This window comes from Schistocerca nitens, chromosome 1, assembly GCF_023898315.1.
Source record: "Schistocerca nitens isolate TAMUIC-IGC-003100 chromosome 1, iqSchNite1.1, whole genome shotgun sequence".
Classification (NCBI taxonomy): Eukaryota; Metazoa; Arthropoda; class Insecta; order Orthoptera; family Acrididae; genus Schistocerca; species Schistocerca nitens.
The window spans coordinates 960,778,049-960,800,359 of record NC_064614.1 but is presented as its reverse complement, the minus strand read 5'-3'; the positions used below and the strand labels follow the sequence as shown (position 1 = coordinate 960,800,359).

Here is a 22,311-nt window from a genome sequence, read left to right as displayed (position 1 = left end):
AAGCTTTTGTTTTGGATTTGATAAAATAATTGTTAATAGTTTACGATATTCGTAGGAGACCAGTAGTTTAAATAGACGAACAGTGAGAGAATTGTCTATATCCTCTCCAAAAGTGGGTTCTCTGAGTAAATAAATGTTGAAGGTGTACAAAGAACGTGGAGGGACTTCCATTTTGATTTGCAAACAGTACCTTGCACCCGCTCTCGCCGTTTTGTACCATCATGTCCCCGATTATCAACATGGCAAGGCCAGTACCTTGATCATCAATAGTATGTGGTACTCAATTCACTTAGGGCAGGTATTTATCCGATATATAATTATTTCAAATTCCGTGAAGGGTACGCAATAGTGAGCGCATCTCAACATTACATGTGGTCCCTGATTAGTCTGCAAATCACGACGAACTTGTCCACTTCCACCATCTATGGGAAGTCTTAAATGCACAAAAGAGAAGTGGATCGTTTATCGTTGTTAATTGTGGTTATTAACATTTTTTTAAGATAATTCATCAATCACCTTTTCGTGATGTTTAGATTACATTTCACATACAGTACTATTGCAATTAATATGGAGTGAAATGTTAGAATTAGTGTTTTGTTTTATACATTACCACGCATTTCTCACATTTGAAGAAAGCTTCCATTCACTATACCGGGTGGAAACACTGTCAATGACGCTCTTCTGTAATTCACAGCAGCATCGGTCACGTAGCTAGCACGAAGCCAGTCGTTTTACTATGTAAACAATTACTTTCTCAGTTTTTCAGCCAATCGAAAGCATTCAACTGTAATTTTTCAAAAAGTTATGTAATTTCAGGCCGTGGAGTGTCTGGAACGTAATCATTTTATTTATTGTAACAAACAGAAAGAAACAGAATTGTGTCGCAACTAAACTAATGAGTATCTAATGAAAATAGAACGAAGATACTGAAGCACTGTACTGCAAGGTAATAAGAAAAGCCGGATCTACTTTACGTTGTGATCGCCTAGTAAGTCCGTACTAGCCAGCACCTCTTGTCGAGTGCTGGTACAATCGGACGCGTCGTCTCGGCCGTGCTGTTGTGGAGGTTCGATGTCGGAATGTAGTTGCCGCTATGCATTCGCGTGTGCTAATACTTCGGGAAACGCATTGTCGTGTTTAGGGAGTTTGTCAAATAAACTTCATCAATATTGTAACTTCTGTTTCGACTATTAGAACACTATCGGTTTAAGCTCTTTCTACTATGTATGAACCCAGGAAAGCATCATATCACTCTATACCTTTTTTTCTTTAAGGTCTTGAATTTCAGAGCAAGTTTTGTCAAAAGTGTTCATTTCTTGACGTTTCTGTTACATATCCAAATTATAGTAATCACGATTATCATCAATGTAGGAATGTTCATATTTTCTACTTTTGTTCGTATTAATCATCCATTATCAACACACAACTAAATCACAATAGTTTTCAAGTTATTCCTTACTGAGTTTTCACAGCCCACTTGCCTATTCAAAAGTTTTTAAGTACGATTATCTGGATATGCATAGCAGCTCGCATGATCCTATTGTCAGTGTGTGGTTTAATGGCGATTCGCTTACTCACATTGTACCTAAGCGAGATTTATCCATATAATAACAAAAACAGCGTGATTTCTTCCAACTCACCTTGTTGAAGATGATTATAATCAAAGGCAGGCATGCTTTGCAGAGTACAGTTACTTTTCTGTTGTCGCACAGTTAAGCCTTATCATTCTTAAGGCAATCTTCAAACATCGTTTATTGGATTTAGAGAACAGTAAGTATATTAATTTTTAACAGCTTCAGATTATATACATAAATGACTTAGTTGACAACATCGGTAGCTCCGTGAGGCTATTTGCAGATGACACGGTTGTCTACAAGAAAGTAGCAACATCAGAAGACTCGTACGTACTCCAGGAAGACCTGCAGAGGATTAATGAATGGTGCGACAGCTGGCAGCTTTCCCTAAACGTAGATAAATGTAATATAATGCGCATACATAGGGGCAGAAATCCATTCCAGTACGATTATGCCATAGGTGGTAAATCATTGGAAGCGGTAACGACCGTAAAATACTTAGGAGTTACTATCCGGAGCGATCTGAAGTGGAATGATCACATAAAACAAATAGTGGGAAAAGCAGGCGCCAGGTTGAGATTCATAGGAAGAATTCTAAGAAAATGTGACTCATCGACGAAAGAAGTAGCCTACAAAACGCTTGTTCGTCCGATTCTTGAGTATTGCTCATCAGTATGGGACCCTTACCAGGTTGGATTAATAGAAGAGATAGACATGATCCAGCGAAAAGCAGCGCGATTCGTCATGGGGACATTTAGTCAGCGCGAGAGCGTTACGGAGATGCTGAACAAGCTCCAGTGGCGGACACTTCAAGAAAGGCGTTACGCAATACGGAGAGGTTTATTATCGAAATTACGAGAGAGCACATTCCGGGAAGAGATGGGCAACATATTACTACCGCCCACATATATCTCGCGTAATGATCACAACGAAAAGATCCGAGAAATTAGAGCAAATACGGAGACTTACAAGCAGTCGTTCTTCCCACGCACAATTCGTGAATGGAACAGGGAAGGGGGGATCAGATAGTGGTACAATAAGTAGCCTCCGCCACACACCGTAAGGTGGCTCGCGGAGTATAGATGTAGATGTAGATTACCTTCATCTCCAATGTCTATCACTTAAAGTTGTCGGGACAAACGTACTGTCGTATACCGTGTTAAAAAAGTGATTTATTATTCTGTACTCATAGCAGTGGATAGACACACTTTCTATTCAGGGATAAGTTCAGTCACGATGCGGGAATGTTGCTCAGTTAGTTTGGTTAACATACTTGCCGATGTTGTACAAAGAGTAAACTATATAAATGTTCTGTATTAGAAGTTCAGATATAAAGAGTACACGAAGTTTACACAGTTAGACAGCAATCACATCTAGAAGGACAGATCTGTAGGCTTCCCAGAGTTTGCATTCAGTGAACACAACTACAGATATTGGATGTCTAAATACGGAAGTTTTGCGTAGTCTCAGCTAGTGGTTTGGTACTGGCAGCTTGAAGTACAAAAGTTTCAAATGGCGTGAATGTGAAAGCAGCAACCGGTCGTGGAACTAAATTAAATTTGTACCAATGAATGTGGCCTACAACAGGAAATTCTCGAAAAACTACGATATCCAGTTGGAATCACGTGAGAAGCACTCCCTGCACAGTCATCCACAGCCAATATGTGCTTCTCATTGAATGACTGGTTTTCCAAAGAAAAACGCCTCATCCATACGGATATTATCTGTCTTGATAGAAAGTACTAATTTTTCCAAGCTGTGTACATCGCAACGAGCAGCAAACGAACTGGAGACCTGGACAAAGCAGCAGTGCTGAGAAACAGGGGGCAGGGAGCGCAAGCGTACACTCCAGTATCCTTACAAGAGGAGCGCAGTCATACATGACGCGCATTTACGGCAATGCCTTGCATAGCACAGTAACTAAACACTGACCAGCACTTCGTTTTACAAGAGGCCTCAGCAACTTTGACATTTGTTAACAGTGTAATTTGAAGGCACCCACGTTTCGTCTGAATAAATCACTAGTTGCTTCTACATCTACATCTACATAGATACTCTGCAAATCACATTTAAGTGTATGTCAGAGGGTTCATCAAACCATCTTCACACTTCTCTATTATTCCAATCTCTTATAGCGCGCGGAAAGAACTAACACTTATGTCTTTCCGTACGAGCTCTGATTTCCCTTATTTTATCATGGTGATCGTTTCTCCCTACGCCTAAAAAATATTTTCGCATTCGGAGGAGAAAGTTCGTGACAGGAATTTCGTGAGAAGATTGCTCCGCAACGAATAACGCCTTTTAATGATGGCCAGCCCAAATCCTGTATCATTTCAGTGACGCTCTGTCCCCTGTTTCGTGATAATACAAAACGTACTGCCCTTCTTTGAACTTTCTCGATGTACTCCGTCAATTCTATCCGGTAAGGATCCCACACCGTGCAGCAGTATTCTAAAAGAGCACGGACAAGTGTAGGCGGTCTCCTTAGCAGATCTGTTACATTTTCTAAGTGTCCTACCAATAAAACGCAGTCTTTGGTTAGCCTTCTCCACAACATTTTCTATGTATTCCTTCCAATTTAAGTTTTTCGTAATTTAATTCCTAGGTATTTAGTTCAATTTACAGCCTTTAGATTCGACTGATTTATCGTTTAACCAAAGTTTAATGGTATCCTTTCGCCACTCATGTGAATGACCTCACACTTTTCGCTTAATTCTAATAATCCATATTTCGTAAAAAGTTAATGCATTTTGTCTTCTTCGTCAAATGTTTGAGCTGAGCGAAAACGAAACTTCCTACAAATTATACAACGGATTTTTTCTGCGAATTTTCATAGCCAAACGAAGAATTGGAAACGGACAAATGGTATATAAATTTGACAAGCGTGAGGTTTTGTTCTGCAAATAAAGATTTAATTGCTTGAAAGTATTCAGCGTAATTAAGAAAAACATAATTATTGGTTTGTGGGCTGTTGAAATTTTTCACAACGGCTGCTGCGAACAGAGTAGAGGAAATAAAAAAAAAAATTAGATCACAACAAAAATTGAAACTTCACTGCTTTCTCCTGATATACACTACTGGCCATTAAAATTGCTACAACACGAACATGACGTGCTACTGACGCGAAATTTAACCAACAGGAAGAAGATGCTGTGATACGCAAATGATTAGATTTTCGGAGCATTCACACAAGGTTGGCGCCGGTAGCGACACCTACAACGTACTGACATGACGAAAGTTTCCAACCGATTTCTCATACACAAACGGCAGATGATCGGTGTTGCATAGTGAAACGTTGTTGTGATGCCTCGTGTAAGGAGGAGAAATGCATACCATCACGTTTCCGACTTTGATAAAGGTCGGATTGTAGCCTATCGCGATTGCGGTTTATCGTATCGCGACATTGCTGCTCGCGTTGGTCGAGATTCAATGACTGTTAGCAGAATATGCAATCGGTGGGTTCATGAGGGTAATACGGAACGCCGTGCTGGATCCCAACGGCCTCGTATCACTAGCAGTCGAGATGACAAGCATCTTATCCGCATGGCTGTAGCGGATCGTGAAGCCACGTCTCGATTACTGAGTCAACAGATGGGGACGTTTGCAAGACAACAACCATCTGCACGACCAGTTCGTCGGCGTTTGCAGCAGCATGGACTATCATGGCTGCGGTTACCCTTGACGCTGCATCACAGACAGGAGCGCCTGCGATGGTGTACTCAACGACGAACCTGGGTGCACGAATGGTAAAACGTCATGTTTTCGGATGAATCCAGATTCTGTTTAGAGCATCATGATTGTCTCATCCGTGTTTGGCGACATCGCGGTGAACGCACATTGGAAGGGTGTATTCGTCATCGCCATACTGGCGTATCACCCGGCGTGATGGTATGGGGTGTCATTGGTTATACGTCTCGGTCACCTCTTGTTCGCATTGGCGGCACTTTGAACAGTGGACGTTACATTTCAGATGTGTTACGACCTGTGGCTCTACCCTTCATTCGATCCCTGCGAAACCCAACATTTCAGCAGGATAATGCACGACAGCATGTTGCAAGTCCTGTACGGGCCTTTCTGGATACAGAAAATGTTCGACTGCTGCCCTGGCCAGCACATTCTCCAGATCTCCGGTGGCCGAGCAACTAGCTCGTCACAATACGCCAGTCACCACTCTTGATGAACTGTGGTATTGTGTTGAAGTTGCATGGGCAGCTGTACCTGTACACGCCATCCAAGCTCTGTTTGACTCAATGCCCAGGAATATCGAGGCCGTTATTACGGCCAGTGGTGGTTGTTCTGGGTAGTGATTTCTCAGAATCTATGCACCCAAATTGTGTTAAAATGTAATCGCATGCTAGTTGTAGTATAATATATTTGTCCAATGAATATCCGTTTATCATCTGCATTTCTTCTTGGTGTAGCAATTTTAATGCCCGGTGGTGGACATTCTCTAAATAATAACAGAATACCGATCGATATTTAAACATATTATATTTCATGCTTTCTAAAAAAAGCTTGAAAAGATCTTAAATAACGGTGAAATGTTTTGTGAAATGATGTGTCTAAAAGTAAGAAATAGATCAGATTTGGGAAACACACGGCGTGCCTCTGAATGACGCTTGAAATCTTGTACAATAAATGAGGTGCAGGTCGAGAATTTAATGTTCAATGTTTAACTTTGATTACTAGAAATTGAATAATTACTGGAGGATATTTGTCTCGTGGAATTTCACTCAATGGTATCCTTACTTCACTGATGTATGAGCACCTCAGCTGCTGCACATGATTTCGAGCATTATTTAAAAGCCGGATTGCGCGTCCCCTCCCGCCGGAGGTTCGAGTCCTCCCTCGGGCATGGTGTATATGTTGTTCTTAGAATACGTTAGTTTAAGTTAGTTTAAGTAGTGTGTAAGTCTAGGGACCGATGGCCTCAGCAGTTTGGTCCCTTAGGAATTCACACTTTTATACAAATCATTCCACAAAGTTCTTAACCATAACAACACTTTTTGCAAAATTTTTCTATATGAAGCTGTTGTTTCGTTCACACACCTGACAACTCATTTATTCTAGTACTACTTAATACCAATTCCCATAGACACGAGTCTTAGAAGAGTTTTCTTGCTAGCACTGAGGTTCTGTGCGAAAAAAGATGTGGAGCTTTGGAAAATTGATATTCCTTTGTGTTGTTCATAATATCGCAAAAATTGGTGCCTAATAACACATTTATCCACAACGTCTATGAATAGGAACGTCGTTCGATAAGTAATCCAACAAATTTTTCTCGGCCTGTTTCAGTTGGATAAATGCGGAATTTGTTGTAGGACGTAGTGGAATATTCCCGCTTTAACCCCTATATTTTCCTGAATTTCCAATTGGTGGTGGCGCTAAACCTAACCTTCAAAATGGCGTCTATAACAGACGTGCGTTCCAAGCAGAGAGCTTCTTGTGTTTCTTTTGTCGGAAAACCAAAGCATGGCAGACATTCATAAGCTTTTGCAGAGTATGTAGGGAAACTTGGCAGTGAACAAAAGCACGATGAGTCGTTGGGCGAGGCGTCTGTCAGAATCGCAAGGTGACGCAAACCTCTTAGATCTCCCGCGTGCCGACCGGCCGCACACAGCTGAGTTTCCTGCAGTGTCTGAACGCGCAGGCACTCTCACTCGTGGTGATCGACGGATCACAATCAAACACCTCGCTGCACAACTGGGAGTCTCTGTAAGTGGTACTGATACACTCATCCACCAGCTGGTGCAGTGAAAACTGTGTATGCACTGGGTTTCTCGACGCCTAACAGGAGACCATAAAGAGCAACGATGGACTGTATGTGCGGCATTGCTTGCGCGTTGTGAGGCTGAACGTGACTTTTTTATTGAACATCGTCACAGTTGATGAACACGGGCACACCGCCTCGACCCGGAAGCTAAGCGCATTTCATGCACTAGCGCCACACCATCTCTTGTCCAGAGACGGGTCGTTCGCGAACTAACTGGTCCAAAGAAACGGTTCCTCAAGTTGATCGGAACGAACGATGAATTCTTAGGAACGGTCTCTCACAGTTCACTTCGGTCGCGGCTTTCTACTTACAGTTCCCGGGAACGGGAAACGGTCGGTCTCGTTCCCGCAACGGCACGTCGGCCGGTCTCGTTCCAGCCTCGGTCCCGTTCCCGTCTCTCTCGGTCTCGCTCGGCCGGACTCGTCCTTCGCGTGGCCTCTCGTCGCAGTTCCACTGCCGACTACACATAGTTATTTCAGTTTAGAGTTGTTCGTTTCGTTCGCTGCGCACGCTCATTCTAGATCTTTTTCAAATCTTTTTTGAACTCTGAACTTCTGGTTCTGTTCGTATTCTATTCAGCGTCCATGTATTTTATAGTTACGTAAATTACATAAAATTGCGTGGTATGTAATACATACATATTTTCGGCTAACAAACGTGAAATCAGCTTACTTCACTATTTCGATAAACAGTTGAACAAATACTTGTAAAAAGGCAAGATTTGTTTTTGTTTTTACACATGCAAACGAAGTCGGAACACACGAATGGCCATTTCCCGTCTTTTTGATCCTAGGTAAAAGAGCATATTCATTGTTATTGAAGCCAGACCGACTTACAACCGAATGAAGTCCGTGCTCTATAATCGACTGTCTGGTGTCACATTTTGTAAAGAGAATATGATAACTTCTACAATATTATTTCAGTGGTACAGGATGACGCACGAAAAATTTGCCCCGAGTACTAGACTGCTCATTGTCGCCTTCCAATCGTCATCTGTTGTTTCGAAGTTGGTGTCTGCATTAGCTTATTTGTTATTTCTTTACTGTCTAATTACTACATCCTTTTTTCTATTCTGCTCGTAGCGGTCAACAATTCGAAAGTAATTGGCGAACAGTCTGTACTCGGGGCCGGTTTTTGTTCGCCACCTTATATTATTCGTATTTCGCTGCGATTAGCCACATAACGCTACAGTTGGCTAAACGAGAGGTTTTGCAGAGTCACGAAAATTACAAGTATGTGAGAATTCTGTTATGAATAAAAACTCTGAACTCCAGGGCAGAGGCAAGTACCCCCCTCCCCCCTTGGCGCCTTCCATCTTCAGTCACCTGTGCTACTAATTTTCAATTTTTCATAAAAACCGGATATCAAGCAAAAATTAACGGTGAGCGAGTTCAAATGAACGGTTCCCCAACAAGAGCGATCACCAGTGAACTAGTGCCCAAGGATGAACAAGTTTGCCCAACGCTACTCTCGACCCAAGAAATAGTTCAAAACCACAGCCTCAGCCAGTAAAGTCATGGCGACGCTCTTCTGGGACTCTGAAGGGGCTGATCTGTTTTATGTCCTCCCTCATGATACAATTATGAACGCGGCAGAGTACTGTGGTACCATCAGAAAATTGAAGAAACAACTTCAGCGTGTTCCTCGCCGTGAAAATGCAAACGAACTTCTCCTTTTCCATGGTAACGCAAGGTCTCACACAAGTCGGCGGACCAGAGACGAGCTCACATTACTTAGTTGAACTGTCCTTCCTCGTGGACCCTAGAAGGGCCGGATCTCGCACCTTCCGACTTCCATCTGTTTTGCCCAATGAAAGATGCACTCTGAGGGAATCAGTACACGAAATGTGAGGTGGTTACTGACGCAGCAAGACGTTGTCTCCGACGTCGACTGGCAGAGTAGTACCATTCGGGCATACATGCCCTCCCAGTAAGGTGGCGTCAGGCCATCGCATTTGACAGAGACTGTGTTGAAAAATAGGGTTTTGTAGCCAAAAGAGTCATATACTCGAATCATGAATAAAACTAACATGCCTTCAGAAAAAAGAATTGCATAATTTATTGAACACCCGTCATATTTATTGTGCGCACTTTGCTTATAGATAGTTGAAACCACAATCCGCTCAGCACTATCCCTTCCTGATACAGTTTACAGATAATTCGCTTACTCAACTTGAACATTCCGTCTCCTTTTACATCAGCACTGTCACTCTCTGCTCCTTCTCACCGTCAGTAAGTTGTTAATATCCATCGTTTTTTGTGATCGTTGGAACAACGCGCTACTTTCACATGGAACGCAGCTGTGCCCCAGGTGACCAAGTTAGTTCTCGCTATGGCAGGGTTTCTTGTCACTTTGTCGAGCAGTATGTCTTGGGATGTGAGCTGTTACGGCCAGTAATGTACGAGGGCTGGAACTTTAGTAGTGGAAACTATTTAATTACAGCTCATACAAAACAGATACGTGTTTCAAAGTTTTACTGACCTTCAAAGTAGTCACCAGTATTGTGTATTACCCGTTGCCAGCGATGTGGAAGTCGTAGGATATAGTCATAGCAGTGCCAGTTGTGTTGACAGTTTCAGCGGCGCGGTCTATTGCCCGACGAATTTGTAGCAGTTCTGAAGCGAATGCCGTGAAGTGTTTCCTTCAGTTTAGAAATCGAGCTGAACTCACGAGGGCTTAAGTCAGGGGAGTGCAATAGGTGGTATAGCACTTAGCAGTCCAATCAGTCAAACAAATCAGCTTGGACTGTACGTGCTTGACCATTGTCCTGCAAAATGACGGTCAGGTCCTGCAGAAAGTGTCATCACTCCTGTCTCTATGCTGTTCATTTTTGGAACACAACCTACGATCAGCTTAGAAACAGAAGTGATGACACTTTCTGCAGGACCTGACCATCATTTTGCAGGACAATGCTCATGCACGTATAGTGAAAGCTGTTACTGGTTTGTTTGACTAATGGGGCTGCTAAGTGCTATACGACCTACTGCACTCGCCTGACTTGAGCCGTCGTAAGTTCAGCTCTATTTCTAAACTGAAGGAATCACTTCACGGCATTCGCTTCAGAACTGCTACAGCCGGCCGCTGGTGGCCGAGCGGTTCTGGCGCTACAGTCTGGAACCGCGCGACCGCTACGGTCGCAGGTTCGAATCCTGCCTCGGGCATGGATGTTTGTGTTGTCCTTAGGTTAGTTAGGTGTAAGTAGTTCTAAGTTTTGAACTGCTACAAATTCGTCGGGCAATAGACCGCGCCGCTCGAACTGTCAACCAACTGGCACTGCTAAGGGTATCCTACGACTTCCATATCGCTGGCAAAGGGTTATACACAATGCTGGCGACTGCTTTGAAGGTTAGTAAAACTTTGAAACACGTACCTATTTTGTACGAGCTGTAAGTAAATAGTTGCCACTGTTAAAGTTCCAACTCTAGTATTTCACTGAGATTGTATTAAGTCATTGTCCCGTGGTATAAAGACAACAGCCAGCACACCCAAATATCCTCAAACAGTGCGTAGTAGAGTGCGCTGCAGACCGGCGTCACCCCCTCGCTTAGCTGGTCCGAGCAGTCAGTGTTTGTTCGCCGTCCGGTGAGGACGACAGCACGTGACATAGACCGACCACGCTCCCCAGTTGGCCAAAACCGCACGGCCTGTCGGGAGCGCTGATGACGTTGCGCAGCAGGTCTTCCCAGTGCGGCAGGCCGACGGCTTCTTCCGTTGTGGCCGGCCCGAACCCACGTTTCCCCGTTGACGCCACCTGCAAGAAGAGGCAAATACACTGAGGTGGCAAAAGTCATGGGATAGCGATATGCACACATACAGATGGCGGTAGTATCGCGTAAACGAGTGATAAAAGGGCAATTCATTCGCGGAGCTGTCATTTGTACTGCAATTAAAAAAGGAAAAAAAGATGTCGAGTGGATAGCGCCTCAGGTCGGGTAGACCGTTCGCCGAGTGCATATCTTTCGAGTTGATGCCACTTCAGCGACCTGCGGGTCGTTGGGGATGAAATGATAATGATTAGGACAACACAACACCCAGTCCCTGACCGGATATAATCTCAGACCCAGCCGGGAATCGAACCCGGGCCCTGAGGATTCACATTCTGTCGCGCTGACCACTCAGATACCGGCGGCGGACTGCACTGCAGTGATTCATATGAAAATATTTCCGACGTGATTATGGCCGCACGACGAGAATTAACTGACTATGAACGCGGAATGTTGGTTGAAGCTGACCGCATGGGACACTGCATTTCGAAAATTGTCAGGGAATTCAATACTCCGAGATCCACAGTGTCTACAGTGTGTCGAGAATACCACATTCCAGGCATTATCTCTCGCCACGGACAACGCGTGGCCGACGGCCTTCACTTAACGACCGAGAGCAACGGCGTTTGCGTAGAATGAGTAGTGCTACACTGCATGAAACAACCGCAGAAATCAATGTGGAAAGTGCGACGATCGTGTCCGTTAAGACAGTCCGACGAAATCGGGCGTAAATGGAGTATGGCAGCAGACGACCGACGCTATTTCCTTTGCTTAACAGCACCACATCGCCTGCAGCGCCTCTCCTGAGCTCGTGACCATATGAGTTGAACCCAAATCGACTGGAACAACTCGGCCTGGTGAGATCAGTCCCGATTTCAGTTGGTAAGACCTGATGGCAGGATTCTAGTGTGAAGCTGACTCCACGAAGCCAATGGACCCAAGTTGTCAAAAATGTACTGTGCAGGCTAATAGTGGCTCCATAATGGTGTGAGCTGTGTTTACATGGAATGTACTGGGTCGTCTGGTCCAGATGAACAGGCCATTGGCTGGGATTAACTATGTTCGGCTTTTTGGAGTCAATTTGCAGCCGCTCATGGACTCCATGTTCCCAAACAACGATGGAATTTTTCTGTATGACAAGGTGCTTTGTCACCGAGCCACAATTGTTCGTGATTGGTTAGAAGAACATTCTGGACGATGCGATATGAATGATTTCGTCACCCTGATCGCCATACATGAATCTCATTGGAAATTTATGGGACGTAGTCGAGAGGTTAGTTCTTGTAGAAAATCCTGCACCGGCAAGAATTTCGCAGTTATGGACAGCTATAGAGGCTGCATGGCTCAATATCTCTGCAGGGGCCTCCAACGACTTCTTGCGTTCATGCCACATCAAGCTGCTGCACTACGCCGAGCAAAAGGAGGTCCGACACGATATTAGGAGGCATCGCATGACTTTTGTCATCTCAGTCGTATTAGGAGAGCAGCATGTTGGTCAGTAGGATGGACGTCTACGGAAACATTACATCAAAACACGAATATAACCATAGCTTATTATTCGGCAAATACAAACAACAACGGTGTAAAAATAGACAAGATTTTCGATCTAAGCAACACACAAATAACTCAGTACTTATGTTCACAAACTTTTTTAAATTTTCACTTCCAATTATATTTACGTAGTCAAGTGGCTTTTTGAAATTATTATCTACTTATTGATTCTGCACAGCTTTGAAGAAATGGAAGATATCTTAACATCTGATCCAGTGATACTGTTGGAGATGGAGACTGAAACCAAACCTCAGGAAGACAGACACGGCTTACTTTCATTTGTACAACAGAGTGGCGACTAGACAGCTCCAGGTCTATTCTGGTGACAGACTACTTGACACTATCAGCACTCAAAGTATATAGGGTTTACATTCGACAGAACACTCTCCTACAAGAATCATCTGGAAAACACGAATGCGAACATACGAACTAGGAACAACACCCTGCATAAGCACTGCAAATCAACCTGGGGCTTCGCTGCTGAAACTCTGTGCACTTTAGTACTTGTGCTAGTCTGCTGCGGAATATGGTGCTCCTGTATGGCTCAATAGCGCGCACATGTACACAAACTCTCGACGCACAGCTGAACAGCACAATGAGAATTAGTAGTGGTGCACTATGATCAGTCTCCGTCGAATGCCTCTCCATATTGACCCACATTCCGCCCCCACTTCGACGAACAGCAACTCTATTCCGCTAATTTAAACGTGTACAAGGCAACCCGCAACTTCCTATCAATCAAGATGAGGTTATCCTTGAAGGAAAACTTCGATATACACACATCAAAAAACGTTTTGCATCACCTCGGTTCCGAGAGTTCCGGAACCTGTACAAAAAATTGGAATAGAGATCAACATAAACATCATTTCCGCCCTTTCCATTGCTCATGAAAGCCACACATAGCATGTTGTACCACCATACAGCGAGACCTTCAGAGGTGGTGGTCCAGATTTCTGTACACACTGGTACCTCCAATACCCAGTAGCACGTTCTCTTGCATTGATGCATGCCTTTATTCCCCGTGGAACACTATCCATAAGTTCATCAAGGCATTGTTGGTCCAGATTGTCCCACTCCTCAACGGCGATTCGGCTTAGATCCCTCAGAGTGGTTGGAGGGTCACATCGTCCACAAACAGCCACTTTCAATCTATCCCAGGCATGTTTGATAGGGTTCATGTATGGAGAACATGCTGGCCACTCTACTTGAGCAATGTCGTTATCCTGAACGGAAGGCATTCACAAGACGTTGTAAGTAGGCTGTTTATGTTTTCTTATTGGCAACGTTACGTAGCGCTCTGTATGAAAATCACTGGCTGTGCTGTGTGTAGTCTGTGGCTTGTTTGCATTGTTGTCTGCCATTGTAGTGTTGGGCAGCGGCAGCTGGATGTTAACAGCGCGTAGCGTTGCGCAGTTGGAGGTGAGCCGCCAGCAGTGGTGGATGTGGGGAGAGAGATGGCGGAGTTTTGAAATTTGTAAGACTGGATGTCAAATATGACTATTAAGGTAAATACATTGTTTGTTCTCTATCAAAATCTTTCATTTGCTAACCACGCCTATCAGTAGTTAGTGCCTTCAGTAGTTTGAATCTTTTATTTAGCTGGCAGTAGTGGCGCTCGCTGTATTGCAGTAGTTCGAGTAACGAAGATTTTTGTGAGGTAAGTGATTTGTGAAACGTATAGGTTAATGTTAGTCAGGGCCATTCTTTTGTAGGGGTTTTTGAAAGTCAGAGTGCGTTGCGCTAAAAATATTGTGTGTCAGTTTAAACACAGTCTTGTATAATTTTTCAAAAGGGGACGTTTCATCCCTCAGAGTGGTTGGAGGGTCACATCGTCCACAAACAGCCACTTTCAATCTATCCCAGGCATGTTTGATAGGGTTCATGTCTGGAGAACATGCTGGCCACTCTACTTGAGCAATGTCGTTATCCTGAACGGAAGGCATTCACAAGACGTGCACGATGGGGCCGCGAATTGTCGTCCATGAAGACGAATCCCTCGCCAATATGCTGCCGATATGGTTGCACTATCGGTTGGAGAATGGCATTCACGTATCGTACACCCGTACGGCGCATTCCATGACCAGCAGCGGCGTATGTCGGCCCGACATAATGCCACCCCAAACAGCAGGGAACCCCCAACTTGCTGGGCTCGCTGGACAGTGTGTCTAAGGCGTCCAGCCTGACCGGGTTGCCTCCAAACACGTCTCCGACGATTGTCTGGTTGAAGGTTTATGCGACACTCATCGCTGAAGAGGATGTGGTTCCAGTCCTGAACAGTCCATTCGGCGAGTTGTTGGGCCCGTCTGTACCGGGCTGCATTGTGTCGTGGTTGCAAAGATGGACCTCGCCATGGACGTCGGGAGGGAAATTGCGCATCATGCAGCCTATTGTACACAGTTTGAGTCGTAAGACGACGTCCTGTGGCTGCACGAAAAGCATTATTCAACATGGTGGCATTGCTGTCAGGGTTCCTCGGAGCCATAAGCCCTAGGAAGAGGTCATCTACTGCAGCAGTACCCCTTGGGCGGCCTGAGCGAGGCATGACATCGACAGCTCCTGTCTTTCTGTATCTCCTCCATGTCAGAACAACACCGCTTTGGTTCACTCCTAGACGCCTGGACACTTCCCTTGTTGAGAACCCTTCCTGGCACAAAGAAACAATGCGGACGCGATCGTACCGCTGTATTGACCGTCTAGGCATGGTTGAACTACAGATAGCACCAGCCATGTACCTCCTTCCTGGTGGAATGACTGGAACTGATCGGCTGTCGGACCCCCTCCGTCTAATAGGCGCTGCTCATGCACGGTTGTTTACATCTTTGGGCGGGTTTAGTAACATCTCTGAACAGTCAACGGGATTGTGTCTGTGATGCAATACCCACAGTCAACGTGTGTCTTCAGGAGTTCTGGGAACCGGGGTGATGCTTTTTCTTTTTTTTTTTTTTTTTTTTTTTCGCAGTCATGGACTGTGCGGCTGGTCCCGGCGTAGGTTCGAGTCCTCCCTCGGTCATGGATGTGTGTGTTTGTCCTTAGGATAATTTAGGTTAAGTAGTGTGTAAGCTTAGGGACTGATGACCTTAGCAGTTAAGTCCCATAAGATTTCACACACATTTGAACAAAAAATTTTTTTTATTTGATGTGTGTAGAAAACCATCCGTGAAAACAGCAATTGAAATGCAAATTTCTTAATTCGAACTAGAAGGCTCATGGGAACGAGAATGGACGAAGGCGTTTCTCCACATTTCCAACACTTGCACTGAATAAGAAAGAAACCTCCTGCCTTTGACCAATCGAGCACAACATGGACAATGTTTAACAGAATACGCACAAATCATGACAAAAACATGGACTTTCTTCAGACATGATCCAATTCGAAATTGCGATTGCGGAGCAGTCAGGCAAACCGATCGTCAAATAGTTCCAACAGGGCCTATCGTGGTACTATAGTGGTACTTCCGACGATTTCTTGATCGCAACGAATGATGCAGTTAATTATTTTACAATTTATATGTTTGTTTGTAAATTACGTGTGTTATTGTTTGTATTATATTTACTGGTGTGCTTAAAAACCATACGATATATAAATAAATACAGTAAATAAATTGCGACCTATTACCTTGAAAGTTAACAATCGTCGTACAACTAACATTTCCGTGTATAGTAAAAGGTGTACATAATACAAGGCGAGTTCAGAAAGTAAGTGTACTGTTACCATAAAGGGCTGTGGGTTTTTGTTTTTTGAGTGTTGGCAACACTGATCGATAGCGGGTGGACCCCTAACCAGAGCAAGCACGGAGGGAACACGGTAATATGTAAACTCGTGTTGTAGTATCCAGTTGTGTGAAAGATGTCGGTAAGAAATCCCATCAAGTGCGAGCTACATTCTGTGTTCCGTTTCCAACTCTCGAAATGAATAACATTTACAGAAATCTTTCGCGAATCAAAACGATTTGCGGTGAAGGTGTTATGAATAGAACGGGTGTTTTTAAATGGTGCATGAATTTTAGCACAGTCTCAATAAACGTTCATGACGAACAGACCTTCCATTTTGACAGATGAATTGGTCCAAAAAGTCGAGGAAACTGTTCGTGAAGACCGCCAATCGACAGTGTATGAATTTTCTCTGATGATTCTGCAACTCTCTATAAATCTCTTATACGAGACACTCACAGAAACGATGGAACTTTGAGCAATATGCGTCCCAAAACAACTGGCAGAGCAACACACGAAAAATCCAATCAGTAGCGTCCGTGAGTTCCTTGAGCGATCTAAATTTTAAGGTGAGGATTTTTCGAGCTGTGTTGTTACTCGAGATGAAGTGTGGACGGCTCGTTACACGCCTGAGACAAAAAAACAATCGTCACGGTGGCGTCACACCAATTCCTCATCTCCTAAATAATTCAAAACTACAATTTCTGCCTCAGGGAGAGACGTCAGTGCAAAATGATATAGAGAGTCCTTTAAAAAGAAAAGAAGGAGCATTCAAAACAAAAGGAGGGGGATGCTGACAAACGGAGTGTGCTTGTTGCACGACAAGGTCCGTCATCACACAGCCTCAGCCACCAAGGTGCTCCTGCACTCGTTTGGTTGGGATGATATGAACAAACCCCTGTATTCCCCTGACTTGGCGCCTTTTAGCTTTTCATATTTTCGCCTTCCTGAAGGCACACATAAGTGGACTTAAATTTTCAGTCGACGAGCACGTGCAGAAAGTGCGGGAAAGAGATAGAAGGAGATTTCTTCTACCAGGGCGTGAAGACGTTTGTGCAACGTCTCACCACATACATGGCGATTATATGAAAAAACAGTCAACAAGTGTATCAACGTATCGACAATATTCTGTTTAATTTTTTTCAAATATACTTTTTCTAAAAAATATAAAAATTTAGTACATTTACTTTCAGAACATGCCCCATAATCATTTCTACAGACAACAGGTAAAATGGAGACAAAGTAGAAAACTTATGGGAATATCTGGAGAACATACTGTCGACGCTTCCCAAGAACAACACAGTAATCATGACTTAATAGTATCAGAAGTCAGACAAGGTTCAAATGGTTCAAACGGCTCTGAGCACTATGGGACTCAACTGCTGAGGTCATAAGTCCCCTAGAACTTAGAACTACTTAAACCTAACTAACCTAAGGACAACACACACATCCATGCCCGAGGCAGGATTCGAACCTGCGACCGTAGCGGTCGCGCGGTTCCAGACTGTAGCGCCAGAACCGCTCGGCCACCAGCGGCCGGCAGTCAGACAAGGAAACGGCTTGTAATCATCATAATTCAACTGAGTGATGGCAAAATTACAAGGGAATAAAAAATAGAGTAAGGAAAAAAGTTAATAACTATGTGAACTTGGATGGTCTACAGAAGCAACAAATCGTTTGGACTTTTCCGACGATATCGTAATAATATGTGGAACCTCAGAGAACGAAAAGAAAAAACTTGAACTTCTGAAGTAAACACCTTAGAAGATAGCTCTAGAAATATCGTTTTAAAAGACAGAAAACATGATCAATGAAAGTAACTCACTAAGAATTTTAAAAACCAAATACGGCAACATCAAGAAAGCGGACAACTTTAAATATCTGGATGAGAATATGAACATAATAAGAGAAAGAGAAGGAACTAAAATCAGAACTGAAAAAATTCAAAACAGCGCACATGAACAACAAAAAAAAATATTTTTCTAAAGAAGTTAAATTAAGGCATGATAATACAGTGTGAAACCAGAAGTCCTCTGTGGATCTGAAGGACTATTTTTCTACGGATGCAAAAGGACGTTAGAAGATTTGGGAAAGACAGAAAGGAGATTCGTGCGACAGATATTAGGTCCAATCAAGAAAAACATGGCAACTGGGTTTTGAGACCAAATAAGAAAATGTACTCATTGTGCCCTAAAAAAACAAACGAGATCAGGAAAAGACGTGTTATACTCCATTGACATTTAGAGAGAATGAAGGAAGAAATATTAACATAGAAGATCGACACATCCTTCCAAAACAGGAAAACAGATGAAGAAAATGTGAGGAGAGGCAAGACAAAAAAGGACTTATATAAATTGCAGATTGAACAGGAGGCCTTATTCGACGGAGACAAATTCAGACTAGAAGTCAAGAAATACAAAGTTTTCAGTAAGCTAAAGCGAACAGAAAAACAGCTGGTGTGAAATGATCACATGATAGGAAATGAGTTTATTCTAAGAAAATGAATGAGTTTTGGTGGGAGAAGAAAAAAAGTATTTGTACGTCGTACTCCTATGTTGCAGTATTAGATTTTTAGGTAGTATTACTATAATATTGGGATCTTTTTGAAATTGTTTGTAAGTACCAAAGCAAAAAGATCCTATTATTACAACAATAGTACGTGATAAATAGAACAGTGCAACAAAGAAACAAAAAGGCTAAAAAACTACTTTCTGCTACTATTACCCCCCTTAACCAATTCACCAACTAGTAATTCTACTCTTGGCACTTCATATTTCATGAGTAAAATCGGTACGCTTCTGTTTTCAGTCTTAATAACTAGCATTATTAACAGTACTTGGTTGCTGTGTTCACTTTACAGTAAGAATTAAACTGTATTTCACACACCCACGGTATTGCCAGGCCAGTTTTCTACAAAACTTCATCAACGGCGTCTGCATTATAGAAGATAAAACTCCTTTTTCCTGGCCTGACTCCCGTATCTTCACGGGCTCGACTTGTTCATTGTTGTCTTTGACATTTATGGCTGGTTGTCGTTCCTGTCGCAGCCCCCTCTCCCCGCCCCCCCCCCCCCCTCTCCAGACGGAATTTGTGTACCCATATTATGTTATCCCATGTTATAATGTAACTACGTTTTCTAAATGCTTCGAATCGTGTGATTCAGATGAGACATGGGCAGAAGCGTGTTATTCATCTTGGCGGGTGCCGGAAGCCTCCTAAAATCCTCAGGCGGTCATCTTTAATATGTCGGGCGGATTCGACCCGGGAGCGGGGCGCTTCCGTGAATCACGGAAGCGGGGTGCTAACACGCGTAGGTATCCGGTCAGGTTTACTTCTTACAATATGTTGTTTACGATACAGCGTTTTACGGATATGTGGTTTCCTATATTATCAAAACCTCACTTGCCTTATACGAGGGTGATTCGGAAAGTACGGCGAAGCCTCAGTGAAAATTCGATGAAGCTTTGCATAGATGTGTCGGGCAGTGTCTCTAGCATGTCCGTCGACCGCGTCACGTTGCGCTTTTCGGTTCTCAGCGAATAAAGAGCACGTAAAGACGCCTAGAAAATGGTGTCTCCCGCCGAGTAAGAAAGTCTGTGAGAGATACCGCTTGATTTCAGGCAACCCCAAACAACGTAACTGTTAAGCATTTCCTTTTTCATGACGGTCCTCGGCAGCGCACTGCGGGAGCAACGAGGACGCTCCCCCAGCGTTTCCGATGGGAAGTGTTCGATCACTCTCAATACAGCCCGGTTACGGCTGACTCTGATTTTGTTCTCTGCTCACATGAACCGCTGGCTATGAAGAGAACATTTTGCCACAGACAAAAAGCTGCAGATCAGCGTAGAGAATTGGCGAAAAGCACAGGCGGCTGCCTTGTATGATGAGGCTATTTTATTTATTTATTATTTAATCGTATGGTGATTTTATAAAATATACAGTTGATATAAGACAAATGATTTTATACAATATACATATGATATAAGACAAGATCCCCCCCCCCATGAACCATGGACCCTGCCGTTGGTGGGGAGGCTTGCGTGCCTCAGCGATACAGATGGCCGTACCGTAGGTGCAACCACAACGGAGGGGTATCTGTTGAGAGGCCAGACAAACATGTGGTTCCTGAAGAAGGGCAGCAGCCTTTTTAGTAGTTGCAGGGGCAACAGTCTGGATGATTGACTGATCTGGCCTTGTAACATTAACCAAAACGGCCTTGCTGTACTGGTACTGCGAACGGCTGAAAGCAAGGGGAAACTACAGCCGTAATTTTTCCCGAGGACATGCAGCTTTACTGTATGATTAAATGATGATGGCGCCCTCTTGGGTAAAATATTCCGGAGGTAAAATAGTCCCCCATTCGGATCTCCGGGCGGGGACTACTTAAGAGGACGTCGTTATCAGGAGAAAGAAAACTGGCATTCTACGGATCGGAGCGTGGAATGTCAGATCCCTTAATCGGGCAGGTAGATTAGAAAATCTAAAAAGGGAAATGGATAGGTTAAAGTTAGATATAGTGGGAATTAGTGAAGTTCGGTGGCAGGGGTAACAAGACTTTTGGTCAGGTGATTACAGGGTTATAAATACAAAATCAAATAGGGGTAATGCAGGAGTAGGTTTAATAATGAATAAAAAAATAGGATTGCGGGTTAGCTACCACAAACAGCATAGTGAACGCATTATTGTGGCCAAGATAGACACAAAGCCCATGCCTAATACAGTAGTACAAGTTTATATGCCAACTAGCTCTGCAGATGATGAAGAAATTGATGAAATGTATGACGAGATAAAAGAAATTATTCAGGTAGTGAAGGGAGACGAAATTTTATAGTCATGGGTGACTGGAATTCGTCAGTAGGAAAAGGGAGAGAAGGAAACATAGTAGGTGAATATGGATTGGGGGGAAGAAATGAAAGAGGAAGCCGCCTTGTAGAATTTTGCACAGAGCATAACTTAATCATAGCTAACACTTGGTTCAAGAATCATAAAAGAAGGTTGTATACCTGGAAGAATCCTGGAGATACTAAAAGGTATCAGATAGATTATGTAATGGTAAGACAGAGATTTAGGAACCAGGTTTTAAATTGTAAGACATTTCCAGGGGCAGATGTGGACTCTGACCACAATCTATTGGTTATGAACTGCAGATTGAAACTGAAGAAACAGCAAAAAGGTGGGAATTTAAGGAGATGGGACCTGGATAAACTGAAAGAACCAGAAGTTGTAGAGAGTTTCAGGGAGAGCATAAGGGAACAATTGACAGGAATGGGGGAAAGAAATACAGTAGAAGAAGAATGGGTAGCTCTGAGGGATGAAGTAGTGAAGGCAGCAGACGATCAAGTAGGTAAAAAGACGAGGGCTAATAGAAATCCTTGGGTAACAGAAGAAATATTGAATTTAATTGATGAAAGGAGAAAATATAAAAACGCAGTAAATGAAGCAGGCAAAAGGAATACAAACGTCTCAAAAATGAGATCGACAGGAAGTGCAAAATGGCTAAGCAGGGATGGCTAGAGGACAAATGTAAGGATGTAGAGGCCTGTCTCACTAGGGGCAATATAGATACTGCCTACAGGAAAATTAAAGAGACCTTTGGAGAGAAGAGAACCACTTGTATGAATATCAAGAGCTCAGATGGCAACCCAGTTCTAAGCAAAGAAGGGAAGGCAGAAAGGTGGAAGGAGTATATAGAGGGTTTATACAAGGGCGATGTACTTGAGGACAATATTATGGAAATGGAAGAGGATGTAGATGAAGACGAAATGGGCGATAAGATACTGCGTGAAGAGTTTGACAGAGCACTGAAAGACCTGAGTCGAAACAAGGCCCCGGGAGTAGACAAGATTCCATTAGAACTACTGATGGCCTTGGGAGAGCCAGTCATGACAAAACTCTACCATCTGGTGAGCAAGATGTATGAGACAGGCGAAATACCCTC

At 43.5% G+C, this 22,311-nt stretch overlaps 1 protein-coding gene across 1 annotated transcript in view; it reads right to left on the bottom strand.

Annotated features, from left to right (window-relative positions):
• Positions 1-9,381: 9,381 nt before the first annotated feature.
• LOC126237455 (uncharacterized) overlaps positions 9,382-22,311 on the bottom strand; it is a 35,563-nt gene continuing 22,633 nt past the window's right edge. The window contains exon 2 of the mRNA XM_049947592.1: positions 9,382-11,098. Within this exon, the coding sequence (XP_049803549.1) occupies positions 10,892-11,098 (207 nt within the window). The 3' untranslated portion in view covers positions 9,382-10,891. The remainder of the gene's footprint in view (positions 11,099-22,311) is intronic.